General features: G+C 46.3%; 1 protein-coding gene across 1 annotated transcript in view; it reads right to left on the reverse strand.

Annotated features, from left to right (window-relative positions):
* CACNA1C (calcium voltage-gated channel subunit alpha1 C) overlaps positions 1-18,020 on the reverse strand; it is a 649,850-nt gene that overhangs the window by 175,336 nt on the left and 456,494 nt on the right. The window contains exon 9 of the mRNA XM_073887000.1: positions 16,140-16,312. Coding sequence (XP_073743101.1) covers positions 16,140-16,312 — 173 coding nt within the window. The remainder of the gene's footprint in view (positions 1-16,139; positions 16,313-18,020) is intronic.

The following is an 18,020-nucleotide window of genomic DNA, read 5'->3' on the forward strand; positions in this document are numbered from 1 at the left end:
TGGGGCTTTCCAGGCAGGGAGGGCAGAATGCATACAGGTGCCAGGAAGGTGTTTGGAAGAACAGGATGGCTTCCAGGGGCTGGCGAGTCCTGTAGGAGACCCTGTGCCAATTGTGGGAGTCTGGGAACTGCAGGCTTCTAGAATCGACTGAAGTATGATGGACTGGAAAGATCCAGGTTTGGTTCAGACTCCTAGGACTAAAGCTAATGTATGTCAACTTAGAACTATAGAAACAAAACAGAGATCTGGAAGGGGTCTTTGCAGCTGTCTGGCCCGACCTCTCATTTTGCCAATGAGGAGACTGAAAACGATTGCCAGTTGGTAACTGAAGGGGGCCCGGAAGCTTGGGTGGCCTGTTTTTCTCAGGCTCCTCCATGCCACTACAACACATGGACTATCCCCACCCAAAACCCTGATCCTGTTAGGACAGAAAGGTGAGGGCCGTTCATCTCACGTTGCTGTACTCCCACCTCACCCAATCAAGGGGCATGACTGCATGGATTAATGCAATTATGGAAATTATAATTAATGAACATGATTGTATACCATCTGAAGGCTCAAGAAGAAGCTCTACAATTTTTACTAAGGCTTGGGATCTTCCTGGTGAAAACCTAGGGCACTTTGCCTGGTTGTCGGCAAATGAGCATTGCAACTTCATCACCCCCGCCGGACGGCAGAACAGGCTGCGGGTCGAGGGGGCTAGGACCCTCTACCATTGGCTTTACTTTTCATGCCAAGCAGAGTCTCTCCCCTCAGGTGATAGCCGGGATCTTTTTCTCTGCCTCTGCTAGGCACGGCAAACATCACACCAAGCTTCTAGTCATATCAGCTTACTGAAGCAAGTAATAATAAATATCATGAGACTCCAATTCTGAATATTTCTGACAAGAAAGGGGTCCTCAATTTTTTCTTGCCCATGTGTATGGGGTGTGTGTGTGTGGGGGGGGTTTCTATAGGTACGTGTTGCTATTTTCAGAGAATTTTGTTAACATAATAACTGGCCTGATATTAGATACCATTGTATCTCATGAGTCATTGAAATGAGATATAATGGTTGGACAGTCTGATTTGAAGCTTCCAAGTGGTAAGGTAAACAAAGGCTTTTCCCCTTAAAGCCAGCCTGTCAAGCATATAATTAAGGCTTTCCACCTCATCAGTAAGTCATTGAGAACAGATCTATTATGTCACACCCAAGCAAAGCACAGACAAGTTTCAAGGCAGTTGTAATAATTCTTTAACAGCTTTGAGCCTGTGTTTATATTTTCTCTTGACCTCTAATCTTGGACTGTTTGCGTTCCCGCATATGAGGCACTGTGAAGTCCTGTGCATAAGAGTTAGGCTATGCTAGTCAAAACCAGCTTTATGTTTGGCAAATGATATTTAGAACATGATTTAGGGAGCATCAAAGGCTTTTTTTGTCCAGACGTTTAAAAAATGTCTTAATACCCATACTCTTTTGTAAAATAAATAAATAAATAAAACAAACCAACACCAAAGAACCTCGTCAAAATTCAAACACATATTTTTGGAAAGGACAAGCTTTAAACTTCTTTCATCAAAGCTCTGTCTTAGTGAATCAACCCTGCAGATATTTGCTGGGGGTAGTTTTGGTCAGTCTGAAGAACTAATACGAATTAAGCCTCTGTTGCAAAGAGTATATATTTGTATGAATCTGAGTAAATGGCTAAATCTTTCTTTCTTGTCCTTTTTTTTCTCCTAGGCTATCTGAAGATATCACCTGGAATAGGACATTCGACTTGCTCTGGTCTTCCTTGGTGACCTTCGCAGGAGACCATTCATTCACGGACTATATTTTGGGAATAGGGTCTTTTGTGCAAACACATTTTTCTTGCTCATCCTCCCCTTTGAGGAGGGGTGGTGCTAAATGTCATGATATGTGTGGGTCCTGCTGGAGGATCCAAACTGGGGGCAGAAGGAAGAAAGTTTATGGCCTTTGCAGTGAAGTCCAAGTTTAGGCTTGAAGTCAGGTGCTCGGAAATGAAGAACACTGATTGTTCTGTTCTGGGAGGCCTTTGCCCAGTTCCCACTATGTTACCCTTGAGCACATTCTGTGATCTTCCCTGGGAGTGCTGAAACCTGCATGCATCTTTGAGAGAAAGTAAGTTTGTGAGCACTGTGAGTGGGGAGGAAATCTGCCCTTTGCTGTCTTCAGAAAACAAACCAGCCTTAGAGGAGATAGGGCCCTACAGAAACAATCCAGATGCTTCTTTTAGCCCCCAGGACACTTAACAGGTAGGTAAGGCATGACTGGAAGCTGTGTGGTTCTGCCCAAAGGCTGGGAGATAGACTCAGTGACCTGGAGACCCCTGTGTGCCCTGGGACTTTAGGATTCTGTGATTTTCTGATTGTGCTAGAGTCATCCACTTGGCTAAAGAAGCAATCCAGGGCCTAGTATAGGGACACAGAAAGGTCACTGCAATGGACTGAATGTTTGTGTTGCCCCAAATCCGTATGTTGAAACCCTAATCCCAGTGTGATGGTATTTGGAGGTGGGGCCTTTGGGAGGTCACTAGGTCATGCGTATAGAGCCTTTAAGATTGGGATTAGTGGCCTTAAAACAAGAGGTCAGGGAGATGGCTTGCGCTCTTTTTACCACATCAGGACACAGCAAGAAGACAGCCTTCTATAAACAGGAAGAGGAGCCTCACCAAGAACTTGACCATGCTGGCACTCCGATCTTGGACTTCTAGCCTCCAGAACTATGAGAAATAAATGTCTGGTGTTTAAGCCAGGCAGTCTATGGGAATTTGTTACAGCAGCCTGGACGGCGGTGGGAATAAGCCTTAACTGGCCCGGCCTTCTCTGCTCCAGTTCTCCCTCTTCCCCCTGCCTGCAGCCCAGCCTAGCACTGACATTCTGCCTTCTGGTTTGAAGAGTTCCATCCATCTTCCCAAGGGATCACCTTTCTATAGAGCAACTCCCTTAGGGCGATTCTCTGTTGTTCTGACCAGGCTCTAGCCCCGTCCCACTAACCACGAGGCTTAAACACAAGTGATCACAGTGATTCATAGCACAGCACTTACAGCAGGTACTACAGTTATTTAAGAGGATGAAATCTTTCCTATTATATGGGAGCATAAATCTCTTCTGGAAACACTGCAGTTATCACCAGAGGCATGTGCATTTCCATTTGATGAAGTAATCCTGAAGGATGGAGCCATCAAAGCCCTATGTTTGGGGTTGTTACTCAACCTTTTTTTTTTTTTTTCATAAGCCACTTAATCATAAGGGCAGGGATTAAATGAGGCAGAGTCACTTGAATTCTACATGTGGTACCTGTTGGGGGAAAGGTACTGCTTATTGGTGTGTTTGTGGTCATGGATAGAAACAGGCCTGGAACAGCAGGGTCCAAGCATGGACAGCTCCCAGACAGGAAAAACCAGCTCCTGGGGGGAGTCCTTCAGGAGGCCAGGACACTGCTGTAATCCCTCCACCATCTCTGGGTCTGGAAAAGCACAGGGAATTTATTCCAAAGGCTCCTTGGTCGGCTCGCCCCCAGGACTGTCCTAGTGGATGCAGGCGACTGGTGGAAGGCCACCTTTGCAATGCGTTCTCCCTCTTTGATCCTCATTTCAGCCATATCAGCCCCAGAAATGACTAACCTCCCTGCTTCCAGTTTCTCCCTCCTTCCAACCACTGCTTCCCATCAAGGTCGTGGGGGCCTTTCAACAGTGACCTCTGCTTAAGTCTCTTTGGTGGCTCCTCCTTATCCACAGAATGAGGGCCATCTCTGAAGCCCTCTGGGACCAGGGCTGGCTTCCTTCTTGGCTCAATCTTTGGTATCTCCCCATGCACCCTAAAGTAACGTCGTCTCCTTCCTCCTCCTGTTACTTGCCTCTACACGTGATATATGTGGCTTCCTCAGCTTACAATGCCTTTCTCCTCCTTTTAAAGGCCTTGTGAACTGCTCCCAGACCGTGGGTGGCACAACCCCTGCCATGTGTCCAAGCAACTCCAGTTGTTCTCCCCTCTTCCCGCCCCTCTACCCCAGCACATAGCTAGGCTATGTTCTGGAAGCCAGCTGGAGCTGAGAACTCTTCTGGCCGATGAGGTGGGGAGGGGAGCTGTGCTCACACTCCTACACCTGGCCTTCACACTCCCTCTCTCTTGCCTCTTCTGCTGGCCAGTTGCAGGGCATCCATGGAGGCCTCTGAGGCCCAGAGGGTGGTAGAGCTGCGAGCAGGAAGAAGCCCTGATTCCCGAAGCCTGTGTGGAGGGGAACTTCCCCTCCTACCAACGCCAAACCCACACTGAACCATGGAGCCAGAAGTGGCCTTCACTGTGTCAAGTGGCAGACTCGATTCTCGGATTGTTTATGGCAACGATTAGCCCACCCTGACTGAAATGGCACCCCTTCGGAGTCATTGCCTGGGGAGGCAGCCCCGTCCACTCTCTTCCAAATGCTACTCCCTCACCTCTGTATTTCTCCAGTACCTTGTTCATCCCTTCAACTCACTGCTGTAACCTGTTTGTGCATCTGTCTCCTTCACTAGGCTGTAAGTCCCCTTAGGACACTGACTGTGTTTATTTATCTTGGTATTCTGAGTGGCCAGTTGGTACTTAAAGATGTATTGAGCGAATGCACAAATGTCTCTATCAAGTGAGCATGTGCATGACCCCAGGAGGTCTCCCCCAGACTGTTCTACCACTGTAAGGCCAGCAATCTCAATGTCTGTGCCCCTTCCACTGGCCTCCCATACCACGTTCCCCGATGATGGAAATACAGTATGTAGTTAATCTCCCTCCGTCACCAGGTGATGATCTCCCACCTCAGCAAGCAATGACAGAGGCAAGAGCTCTCACTCCTTCTCCTTCAAGAACAGCCTTCTGACAGGTAATATATGTTGATGTGACATGGGGCTTTTATCTCCCAGACTTTATGTGGAAGGAAGGGAGGGGTGGGTGTTGGGAGCCAAAGACAACTGTACTGTGGGGGGTTCTGTTTGGGGGCTGAGCACTGGTTATTGGAGGAAATGGATCAAAGGGAAATTTAGGATGCTTCATCTTCCCTTTGATACCTTTGCTGAGCTACTTCCAGCTCCCAGGTATGTCGATCCCATTTGCAAAGCACCAAATTAAAATCAAGTCAGCACTTTACTGTGCGCCTACAATGGGTGAGGCTGAGTGGGCAGATCCATTGGTCAAAGGGTTTTGTGGCTTCAGGTAGGTGACAAGACCTCTCCAAAAACACCACATATGAACTCCTCACTGTGAGGCTGTCCCTGGCCAGAGATTCTTCTTCTGGGTCCCAATCATGCCAACGTTCCTGGGATTATCAGAGGCCTGGAAGGGATGGCCCTGCAGCACTGCATAATCCTGCATCGTCACAAACTATATCACACCCCTCATGGTGGGTTTGGCAAGACAGGAGAGTGGATGGTCACTGAGCTAGAACACCTTATTCCTGGAGCCTTCTGGTTGACAGCACTCTCCTCTAATCAAGTCCAAAAGGGGCCCTGAACTGAAAGAAACTCTGATGGGTCATATAATTCATGTGTTTTCTTTTAAGCAAGACTATCACTCAAACCATTCCAAATGGATTTTTAAAAAAAGATTAAATGCAGAAAAGACCCCGAATTGCCAAAGAAATGTTGAAAGAGAAAAACAAAGCTGGGGGCATCATGTTGCCTGATTTCAAGCTATATTACAAAGCCGTGATCACTAAGACAGCATGGTACTGGCACAAAAACAGACACAGCGACCAATGGAACAGAATAGAGAGCCCAGATATGGACCCTCAACTCTATGGTGATATAATTTTTGACAAAGCAGGAAAATATGCAATGGAAAAAAGACAGTCTCTTCAATAAATGGCGCTGGGAAAATTGGACAGCTATATACAGAAGAATGAAACTCGACCATTGTCTTACACCATACACAAAGATAAACTCAAAATGGATGAAAGACCTCATTGTGAGACAGGACTCCATCAAAATCCTAGAGGAGAACATAGGCAGTAACCTCTTTGACGTCGGCCACAGCAACTTCTTTCAAAACATGTCCCCAAAGGCAAGGGAAACAAAAGCAAAAATGAACTTTTGGGACTTCATCAAGATAAAAACCTTCTGCACAACAAAGGAAACAGTCAACAAAACAAAGAGGCAACCCACAGAATGGGAGAAGATTTTTGCAAATGATACTATAGACAAAGGACTGATACCCAAGATCTATAAAGAACTTCTCAAACTCAGCGCCCAAAAAACAAATAATCAAGTCAAAAAATGGGCAGAAGACATGAACAGACACTTCTCCAAAGAAGACATACAAATGGCTAACAGACACATGAAAAAATGTTCATCGTCATTAGCCATCAGGGAAATTCAAATCAAAACCACACTGAGATACCACCTTACACCAGTTAAAATGGCAAAAGTTGACAAGGCAAGAAACAACAAATGCTGGAGAGGTTGTGGAGAAAGGGGAACCCTCTTACACTGTTGGTGGGAATGCAAGTTGGTACAGCCACTTTGGAAAACAGTGTGGAGGTTCCTCAAAAAATTAAAAATAAAGCTACCCTACGACCCAGCAATTGCACTACTTGGTATTTACCCCAAAGACGCAGATGTAGTGAAAAGAAGGGCCATAAGCACCCCAATGTTCATAGCAGCAATGTCCGCAATAGCCAGACTGTGGAAGGAGCCTAGATGTCCTTCAATGGACGAATGGATAAAGAAGATTTGGTTCATATATATATATAATGGAATATTACTCAGCCATCAGGAAGAATGAATACCCAACTTCTACATCAACATGGATGGGATTGGAGGAGATTATGCTCAGTGAAATAAGTCAAGCAGAGAAAGTCAATTACCATATGGCTTCACTTATTTGTGGAACATAAGGAACATCATGGAGGACATTAGGAGAAGGAAGGGAAAAATGAAGGAGGGAAATCGGAGGGAGAGACGAACCATGAGAGACGATGGACTCTGAGAAACAAACTGAGGGTTCTAGAGGGGAGGAGGGTGGGGGGATGGGTTAGCCCGGTGATGGGTATTAAAGAGGGCACGTTCTGCATGGAGCACTGGGTGTTATGCACAAACAATGAATCATGGAACACTACATCAAAAACTAATGATGTAATGTATGGTGATTAACATAACAATAAAATAAAATAAACAAATTAAAAGAATATAAAAAGATTAAATGTATTTTATTTTTTATTTTAAATAGGCTCAGTGCCCAGCATGGGGCTTGAACTCATGACCTTGGGATCAAGAGTCACATGCTCTACTGACTGAGCCAGCTGGGTTCCTCCCCTTCTCCCCGCAACGAGATGGATAGTTTTTGATCTCAGTTAACTTATTTGTTTTTTTTTGCTTGAACAAGATAATGCCATGACTTCCTTTCATGCTTCAAACATAGTTCTTATAATCATAAAGCTCATCTTTTCTCTCTTTCTTTAAAAACTAAGCTCATGCCCCTTTGTGTTAACATTCAAGATCAGTTTTCCCTGCCACTGTTTCCCCTCTGCTGCCCTCCCCTCTCCTTCTTTTCTCTGTCCATCTTGCTTTGCCCATTAGACAGAAGGTGATAAATGCTATAACGAAGGAGATGAAGAGGCTACTCTGGCCTCCAGGGGGTTAGCAGGGCCCTCTTCTAGTTCCCTTCTGGTTGGAGGAGAAGGACAGTCCTGACATCACTGAGGGGTGGGACTATGGTATTAGGAGTATAAAGGAGTATAGTACAGAGTCAGCAGAACTGGGCTCAAGGCCTACCTAGCTGAGGTTAGGGGCAATGCACAAGCTATGTGACATGAACAAGTGAATTTCTCTGAGCCTCAGTGTTCCCATCTATAAAATGAGGATAGGAGTACCCACATAAGATTATCTTGGGGAGGATTAAATGAGATAATCTATATCTTTCCCCCTTGCATGCAAGGAAAAATACGTCCCCTGTCATGCCTTTGCCCCTGCCCTGCCTCTATCAGGAGAGCCCATAAAGGGCTAATATGTGTCAACTATCCAATCTCAGAATCCAAAAACCACAAGCTATGGAACAATGACTCCCTTTCAGGGAGAGAATGTGGGAGTGAGGGATCTCACCCCTTTGCTCCATTGACCATCCAGCTTTCTCTTTCAGGGTCTATAATTCTAGGTCCTTCCAACTGTTCTTCTAGGCCCACTTCCTCAGCCCGTAAATCATTTCTACCCACACTGTCAATGATGATACATTTTCCAAGGGCCTACTGTGAGTATGGTTAAGACTAGACAAAGGGTATTTGGCCAGGTAGGTAGCAATGGAGAGATATAAAACCTTAATATTCTTGATCCACAGAGCTGGATTCAATTCACGTTCAGTTCAGTATTTTTGGAGGGGAGAAGTCTATTAAATATAAATCACTGTCCTCGATGCTAAGTGGGAGAGTGAATAAGAAGTTGGTAAAGCATAGTCTTTGCCTCCCAAGGGCTGGGCCATGCCCACTCACACTGGGGAGGTGGGGCAGAGGTTGAGCCTGTCTGCCAGTGCCTGTCCTGGGAGGGAGAGGCCGGGGGGACTAGGCAGGGTTGGAGCAGGCAAGTGAAGGTGAGGAGGGAGAGGGTATTCCAGGCAGAGACACATGAGAGTCCAGAAGAGAGAAATTAGCAGGCCTATTTGGAAAATAAGAGTAGTCTGGTTTTGTTGAAGGGCAGTAGGGAGTGATATGTTGAAGCTATTGGCTGGGATAGATCTGAGGTGCTGAGAATACAGATAGAAAATGTTTAGGCGGGGCGCCTGGGTGGCTCAGTCGTGCAGTGGCTGCCTTCGGCTCGGGTCGTGATCCCAGGGAAGCCTGCCTCTCCCTCTCCCACTCCGTCTGCTAGTGTTCCCTCTCTCACTGTGTCTCTCTCTGTCAAATAAATAAAAATAAAATCTAAAAAAAAAAAGAAAGAAAATGTTTAGGTTTTATTTTGCAGCTGTGGAGAGACATTCAGAGCTTTTGAGCAGGGGATTGACATGTCAGCTCTAGAAATACAGGAATTCTGCTATATCATGCAGGGTGTGGACGTGGGGCTGGGGGCAGGGCAGCCAGGTGGCTACTGCCTTGGGGAAGAGAGGAGGAGAAGAGGGGAGGGCGAGGGCGGGCGAGGGGACTTTGGTTGGTGAGGGGAGGACAACTGATAAGATATGGTAGCTGACTGAACGGAGGGAGGGTACAAAAGAGGAGGAGGGAGGAGGAGGAGGGAGGAGGAAGAAGCCCTTCTATCTAGCCCAGTGCCTGGTAGCCGGTAGGGTGGAGAAGCCGCTGAGACAGAAGAGGGCTCACAAGACGCTGGTTTGGGCTGAGACCCTGGCTGGAGGGCAGAGGGTGCTGTCCATCAGGCACTGGAGAAGAAGGGGGCCTTCCAAGTTCTGGGGCCCCGCCGAGGAGTCCTGGTCTTGCTCAGTCCTTCAAGAGCTAACAGTCTCTTTGCTCTGCCCCCTGCTGGGCACGTGGTTGGCCAGTGCTCCCAGGAAAACAGCTCCCACTCATCCCCTTCACATGGCAAGAGCGGCAGGGAGTCATCCGTTGGCTCGGTGGGTAATCCTGTGTCTCTGGGAAACCGCAGCATTGCCTAGCAAGTGCCTGGCTGTGTGCTTGCTGCCATGGGCATTAGGCAGTAAAGGGTAAACCAAGACAAAGGCAGGTGTCTTAAAAAGGTGTAAGAAGCCCTTTTCTGGTACGTTTCTCAGCTGGCGTTGACTATATTCCTCACCATAAATGTAACCATTTGTCTTCTAGAGCTTGTTGGGTGTAACTGTGTTTTGGCACGAGTCCCCCTAAAGACATGGCCCTGTGGATTCTGTTGTCTGCCTCCAGCGTGCCTCATTCTGCTTCCTATGGCATCACCACGGAGCCCTGGGCTCTGCAAGGATGCAGCAAGCTTCCTTCTGTCTTGAGAGGGCGCTGTGGACTGGGAGTCTCCCAGAGTGGGTGGGGGTGGTGTGGTAGGAAAGGGTGAATAGGAGCCTCCCGAGCAGGAACAGGGCCCTTAACTAACCTATGATGTCACAGACCAGTCAGGCACCTATACACTGACCTAAGGCTGGTGTGGGCAGGCCATCAAAATCTGTCAAAATGCTATGTGGCTTTTTCTCCTCCATTTCTCCAGGAGCCTACAGCCATTGTTCACTGAGAAGGCTGTCATGGTCTCCCAACAGCTCCAAGTCAGCAAGCTTTACCCAAAACTGGTTTTGCTTTTAAGAAATCTCTGGCCGCTCGGTGAGATTGACACCCCTAACTTCTCACTGTATATTCAATACCACCCCTCCAGTAGCTCTCCCCTGCTCTCCAGGCCGGGACAAGGGCATCTACACGCTTGTAGGGCCAGGCTCTGCTCCAAAGGCAGAAGTGCTACCTGTGGGAATGCCCACCTGGGGCTCAAGATGACATGATCCCCCATGTGAGGTACTGCACACAATCCTGGGTCCAGGGGCCCTGCCCAGGGGTACTGATTAACACCAGTCAGAGCCAGAAGGATCCATGAAGGAGTCTCATGGCAGAGCCCCAGTGTATAGCCAGCATCTTCAGGGAACGGTACTCCATCATTTCTCAAGAGCTCCCCACACCTTCCCATGACATTGCAATCTTCCTACCTTGCCACTATCCTTGCTTCTAGGAGTTCCGTGCCCTTCTGCCTGGTTTCAAATGGCACTTTGCAAGACCGAGAGTGATTCAGAACTAGCAGAGAGCGCTTGGAAAGGGAGTCATCAGTGATGCCACAAGAGAGTCACTTTGAACAGACAGAATGAGGAAGCTTTACTCAAGTCTGGTGATGGTCTGAGCTTCTCTGCCCAGGGTAGGGCAGAAGATGCTCTGCCAAAACTTTATGGACAGGTACTCACAAACTCTTCTAAATCACTTGACTTCTATGTGTGGTAATATTCCCACGGCTGGGGCTTTGTCAGGGACTAGGGACATAGGGTGAATTAAGGGCAGCTAGCTGAGGACCTCACAGTGTAGACTAGCAGGCATGTGAAGAGGGGAACACACCCCAAGGGTCATGGGAGCACAGAGGGACAGTTAGGGACGGCTGTTGCCCAGAGCCGTCTGATAAGGCTTCCGTGAGGAGCACCATAGTGTGGTGGAGAGAGTCCTATATGGGGAATCAGGGGACCTGGCTCCGAGTCCTGCCCTCTCTAATCATCAGCCCAGGGGAGTGGTTCCTGTGTTGGACTCTAGATTCCTCACCTTATCTCTAAGGCCACATTCCGACACTAAAGTTTTAGGGCCCCGATCAGGACCAGCTGGAGTTAATGCGGGGGACAAGAGATATCTGGGGTCTGCACAGAGTTTGCTTCACTGAGTAGCATGGGGTCAGGATGGTCCTCTAACACCTGATAATTAAAGGGTGCAAGGTAAGAAGGGAATCAAGGAAAAGACAATAGTTAGTGTTTCTTCTCAAGATTGCAGAGCCAGATCCTTGGTGGGTCCTGTCACAGAAATGTAGACGTGTGGTAACCCCTGACCACAGGTTAAGTCCAGGGTAAATGCTGATTATTCTGATGAAAATGTAAAAAAAAAAAAGCTTGAAATAATGATACACATACCCTTGACACGTATATAATGTAAATCGATGATACTCAGATTACTGCTCTCAAGCCACATGGGGCCCTTTTGTGGGTAACCTGAAGCTCTCATAAGCCCTCAAATGTCCGTATTTCAATAATCCACTATCCTAGACTCTGCAGGGCATATAGCAGTCATGCGGCTCCGTCAGCTAATGATGATTGCAAAAGTGGCTCCCGAGTCACATAACTGAACACCACTGGTGTAAATATTTAATCCTGCTTATCTATGTGGAAATTCAATGTTTTGGTTCTACCGTCTGTCTGTCTTTGATATGCTCATCCACATAAATGTCTGTCTTAGACTGCAAGCTTTAGAGGGCTGGGAGTGCATTTAAATTGCCTTAATGGCATGATACAGAGATTCCCATATGGATAGATACTTAATAAATGCATTTTTTTTTATCTTGAGGAGGAAAAAGAAAGAAGAAATTTCTGACTTTATCTCTTTCTCTATGGCTTCTCTCTCTCTAATGACTGGCCTTCTATCAGATTCGACATTGAAGCTGGAAAACGGGCCCGTCCCTTGGAGCAGCGCATCTCTCCTGGTGACCATGGGCTCCCGGCAGCAGTGATAGTTTTGCTGGTGGTGACTTCACAAGGGATGCTTGTTGCCACTCAGAGGGAGAGGGAGGCCTCCACATTACCCTAGTCTTTACCCAGGAGGAGCAGGGCTTGGAGGCCAAGACCCATGTGGCTGCCTGCTTTGGAAGTAGCACAAATGCAATGGTGCACAAGCACGTCCCTTGCTTGCTTCTCTTCTTTTTGGCACCAAAATAGCTCTTGAGTATCATTTTCTCCTTTTCCCAAGGCTGTCTGTAACCAATCACGGAGGCAATGGCTAGTACTAAAATGACTGGAGATGGAGATAGAATGCAAGGCTGGGCTTTACACCCCTCCTTAGTGGCACCGGCAGGCTGGATTGCATGAGTCTCCTCCTCTCCCCTTTCTGGAAACCCTTAGATAGCTCACAGCTAGGTCATGCCAACAACAGGAGGTCTGCAAACAATGCCTGATACCATTCTGTGAAGTATCTAGACTCAAGAGACTCACAAAAGAAGACTCTCATTTGCCCTCAAGCTTTGAGCTTCACCGTTTCACCCACTGGTGACCTCCACATTGCTAAGCCCAATGACCAGCTTTGCGTGCTCACTCTGCTTGGCCTCAGGGCAGCATGGACCCTCCTTCACTTTTCCTCCTGTCTGTCTGGCCATACCTTTCTAAGTCTCCCTCGCTGGTTCTTCTTCATCACTCCTGTCTCCAAACATCACTGGGGCCCAAGTTCTTAGGATACGTCTCACTTCTGTCTACATTATGCCCTACTCTCACAGCTAGGTGAATGTTGACTCTGCGAATTATAATTCTGTCCCAGACTTTTCCTCAGACTCAGATTTATCCCAGTTGCTCACTCAACATCTCCACTTGGAAGTCTAATGGACATTTCAAACTTAAAGGTCCAAGATGGTTTTCCTGATACTCCTGCCCTAACATCTTTTCTTGTCATCATCTTCCCTAAATCAGTAAATGATGATTCTACTCTTACGACTGTTGAGGACAATCGCCTTGGGGTCTCCCTGACTTCTTTCTCTCTCACACCCCATATCTGGTATGTCAGCAAATGATGCCATTCTGGAGCCTGACTGCACCACCCCATGTTACCAGGATAAAGCACAATCTCTTGAGTCAGTAGCCTCCTACCTGGCTCCCTGTCTCACCCTTGCTCGCCTTCACATGGCAGCTGGGGGGATCCTGTTAAATATGTGTAGGTCATGTCACTTCTTAGCTCGAAACCACCAGGGGCTTCTTGGCTCACCTCTGGTAAAAGTCCAAATTCTTACAATGATTTTCATGATCTACTCCTTGGTTAACCTTGAACCTCATCTCCTAACACTGTCCCTGTTATTCACTCCTCCCTGGTCACATTAGCCTCCCTTCTGTTTCCAAGTCAGCCTCAAGGCCTTTCCATGAGCTAGTCCCTCTGCCCAGAATGGTCTTTTCCCAAATATCTATATGTTTCATTTCCTTACTGCCTTCGAGTCTTTATTCAAATGCTACCTTTTCTGTGAGGTATTTCCTGGTCACATCTCAACACTTCTGTCTCCCTCTCACTGTTTTATCTTTCTCCACAGTGCTTGTTACTTTGTCACTCTCTGACATACTATTTAATTTATTGTCCATCTCCCCACTAGAATATAATTTCTATGAGGGCAAGTAGGTTTGACTATTTTGTTCATTGCTATATCCCCAGTGCCCAAAACAGTGTGTGGCACAGAGTTGCCCTTAATGGATGGATGGATGGAGGGAAGGAAGAAGGGAAGAATGAATGAACTAGAATATATTTTTGTATATAATTTTACTGGCCACATCATTTGCTCTAATTATTTAGAGAAATGCTTCCCCACTATGCCCTTTCTCTCTCTTGTCTTCCCAACCCCTGTTCCTTCTACTTCCTCAGTGGTTTTGTAGCTTTTCCTAGAAAAAAAAAATGAGTCTTTGGGCCCCCTCTTGGTAAGCCCAGCTACCACGGAATGTGCCAATGACCTTTCCCTGTGCTGGAGCCAACTCTGTCTCACCGGTGCATCTTGCAAGTGCGGATGGGGATTCTGCCCGGAAGTCGCCAGAGCCATCGATGAAGAGTGATAATACCTTTTTTTCCTTAAAAGACTACTTAATCTTTGAACTGAAAAGAACTGGCAAATACACTAAGCTGTAATCTTTTAGCAATTTCAAAGGCCAAGATATTACTTTAGTTGAGACACACATGTAATTTGTAGCAACACTTCTCCCCTTGTATTTGTTTTGAAGGGCAAACTATGAAGTTCTGAAGAAGAGAATATAGTTCCTAAGCCATAGACTTGCCTTTCCTGCAGATCTGTTAGGTTGCCAATTCCTTAATAATTTAATCACATCAACTCTGCTTGTAATTGGACTTCCCCAGTAGACAGTCCTTTGGACCCGTTTTCTGGCTCCATTCCTAAGTCTCTCACATTCACTTCATTGCAAGTGTTATTTTTTTACTCTCTGTATCTTGCTTTTTTGGATACTTATTCTCTTGCCCCAACCCCTAGAACTGTTCGACCATCATCCGCACAACTGAAGGAGCCAGGGTCCCATTCTATCCTCCTAGGACAGGTTGACCGAGGACAAGAAGCAGACCCAAAAGTGTCCTCTAGCCATGAGGTGAGAGGCACAACAGTCTCCAGAGTCCAATTTCATCCATATTTGAGCTTATGAAAATGTGGCAGAGACCCTGTCCACTGGGGTAGGCAATTCAGTATGTTCTTCCCAAAACTTAGCCAGAAATGTGGGTACATGGGCCTTGTCAATGTGATCTGCTCTAGCAGCAGAGAATACTCCATTCTGGAAACTCCCTGGAATTTATTCACTTCATGGGCAAGGCAGGGAAGCAGCATACTTCTCCTTGGGAGCTCTTGCTTTAGCCAGAGAACAGAATAACTATATGTCCCTGTGGATGGCAATTAATTACTAAGCAAGTAGTGGATACTGCACATTTTTAATAACACGGTAAGAAGCATGCTCACCACCATTAATCAGGAGTTAGGGGCTCCACCTGACTTAAGATGAAGAGAGGAGCCAAGATGACAATTCCTGTGCCTTAGAGGTAAGCTTCTCTGTCATTCAAGGCCAACTTATTTATTCACCATACCATTCAGTCCACAAACGAATCAACTACTCCACAGTACCATCAACAGTATAATACAAGCTGCCAGGCATTTTTCCAGAAAGACCCTCAATGGCATCATTGCTCATCGTTACAATCCATCAAAGGTGTTGTCTTCCAACTTGCAAAACTACTTAGTAGAGCATAAAGGTCTCCTTAGGTTATTAAATTATGTTGTTATGAGTCCCTTGTTGTTTGTGTGTTTTAATTTTGTATTTGCACCTTGAGCAGAGTTATCAGAAAGGGAACAGTTGATAGATGTATTAAATCAGTTTTGAAATGAGGGAGCAGAGATTCTATTCTCTATTCACATCTTTGACTGTCTTCTTCCCTTTTCCCTCCACCTGCTCCTTCTCCCAGATTCCCAGTTAGAACTCAGTTACTAATGAGTAGAAACATACAGAAACTAACTGGGGAGTTTGAATACAATGGACATAATTAATGCCTGCTCATAAGGACAAGAAGCCAGACACACATTTTTATGTGTGTGTGTGTGTGTGTGTGTGTGTGTGTGTGTGTGTGTGTGTGTTAGAATATATATTCCTACCTTCCTACACCATAGGGATTTTAAAACTCTAATGGGAAGACCATAATCTGCCCCTTGCCCAAAGAGATGGAGCCTGGAGGAGGACATCCGATTAAAAAAAAAAAAAAGTCCACCTTAGCAAAATCTCAACTGTCTTTTAGAATCTTTGGATCTAAAAGGAATATGAGGCTTTACAGATCAACAGCAATTATTTCACATCTGCGACTAATTTCTATGAGTAGCAATGACTGCAATCAATGCACTGAATGTTGTTCCAGGAAGACAAACTGTAAGGATAAGTTGGTGGTAGAAGGTCTCCCTGTTCTGGCCCCTGCCTCCTCCCTCTCCCAGAACCCAGCCCAAGACAGGATGGCTGCTCACTGTTTCGGGGCTTCTCCTCATCCATGCCTTCATCCTCATTCTCGGGGTCGATGTCCTCTGCCTGGGTGATCCAGTCCAGGTAGCCCTTCAGGTCCTCTTCCAGCTGCTGCTTCTCTCGAAGCTTCTGGAAATCTCCCCGAGCCTTGGCCTTCTCCCTTTCTTTGGAAAACTCTCTGGGGAGTGAGAGCAGAGGGGCAGGGCAGGGGAATGCGTGAGGAGGAGGAGGACGAGGAGGGCCAGGTGGGTGAGAAGGAGAGATGGAGATAAGAGGAAACAAAGGGATTAATTTCTTCACACCAGGAGACCTGCCCACCTGCCCCTGCTTTCCACAGACAGCCTTCTCTCCTCATCCTAGGCTTTGTCTTTATTCTCACATAAACAGAAAGTCACCGAAGCGGACATTCTTGACACAGGCCACTGGAGTACAAAGGGATGGATGAAGTCCATTTCCCTTATTCTTGGATCATGGTCACAGCCTTTGCCTTTTAATAACAACTATTCTCCAGTGACCTGGAAACCCCTTTCAAACAGTCACTAAAAACCCTCCATGACAGTTATGGACTGTGAACTTTCATTTGCACCCCCTCCGGAATTGGGTGGCCACTGGGAAACCTCAAAGCATCTCTGGGTGACAAAGGCATTAAGGGCCAGTGGTATGCTGAATCCCGCTCACCCTCACTGGCTCCCGGGAGCCCACCGCATACGGCTCTTTGTTGCTCTAGCTTCACTGATGTCTCCTTGTGGCTTGAAATTGGCCATGGTGGGAATATTTACACCACGGAAATTGGCAAATGCTATCAAACTAGGGCTTTTTGCTCCCCAAAGAGCTAATTGGTAAATATTTACCAGTACACCACTGATTTGAGGCCCAAGGAGATTCAACCACCTCAACCTCTCTTCTCATTACTAGAGTTTATTTTGCCACTTTTAATATGCCTGGAAGGATTTCTAATCCAGAGAAAGTTCTTCCCCACAAGGAGACAAATGAGGACTCTAAACACAAGAAAATGTCCTGGGGCCTGCCCTTTTGGTTAAAAAAGAAATCTAATCAGTCTGGAAAAATACATAAAAGCAAGATGATATAAAAGTTAAATGATGCATTCAGTTTAAAGTAATAATGAGTAGAAACTGGAATTGGATTGGGATTTGCTGGAAGAAGGGCCTGTTGAAAATTTTCTGACAGAATGGGTATTTCTTTCCTATTTTTTGATTTTGTCCTGATTTTCTCTCTGACTTCAAATTCACTTTCTGAGCAAGGAAGGGGGGCTGGCAGCAGAACATAATGACCAAGAAGGCTAGTTCTCAACTCTCAAAGCAAGTTTGTGTCTTTTCTTCCAAATTAGGTACATTAGGAGCATTTTGGTCTTTGATATTCAGTTTATGGGAAATGGGGCCCTCAGTGGTGTGTGTGTGCATGTGTGTGTATGTGTACACATGCGCGTATGCATGCATGTATGAGAGAGTGGGACATGCGCTGGGCATCCTGATTAATTCACAAAGACGTGATTCCTCCTTCTCTCACCAGTACAGGCCTAGTTCAGGGCAGGAGGTTGTAGAAACCACCTTGAAGGAATTTCTTAAGAGGCACCTTGGAAGGAAGGACACAGCAATAAACCACAGGTAGACAAAAGCTCCCAAATCCATTCAGTCATATAGGGGTGGCTCTATAAGCACCTCCACTATTTAGTATTTGCATTTTGCTTGTGCTGCTTAGGAAAGCACAGATTTTTAGCATTCACCATTTTTATGGATAAAAAGGTGTTAGGACTGGGAGTGGTCTAGGGAATGTTTTAATTGGGAGATGTGGGGGCTCTCAAGCTAATGAGCTTTCTTCAACTGCTGTCTTAATGATGCTATGCTTTGGATGGAATTTTCTTCTTA

Source organism: Callorhinus ursinus, unplaced genomic scaffold (assembly GCF_003265705.2).
Source record: "Callorhinus ursinus isolate GAN/ISIS: 27379988/994484 unplaced genomic scaffold, GSC_fseal_2.0 scaffold74, whole genome shotgun sequence".
Lineage (NCBI taxonomy): Eukaryota > Metazoa > Chordata > Mammalia > Carnivora > Otariidae > Callorhinus > Callorhinus ursinus.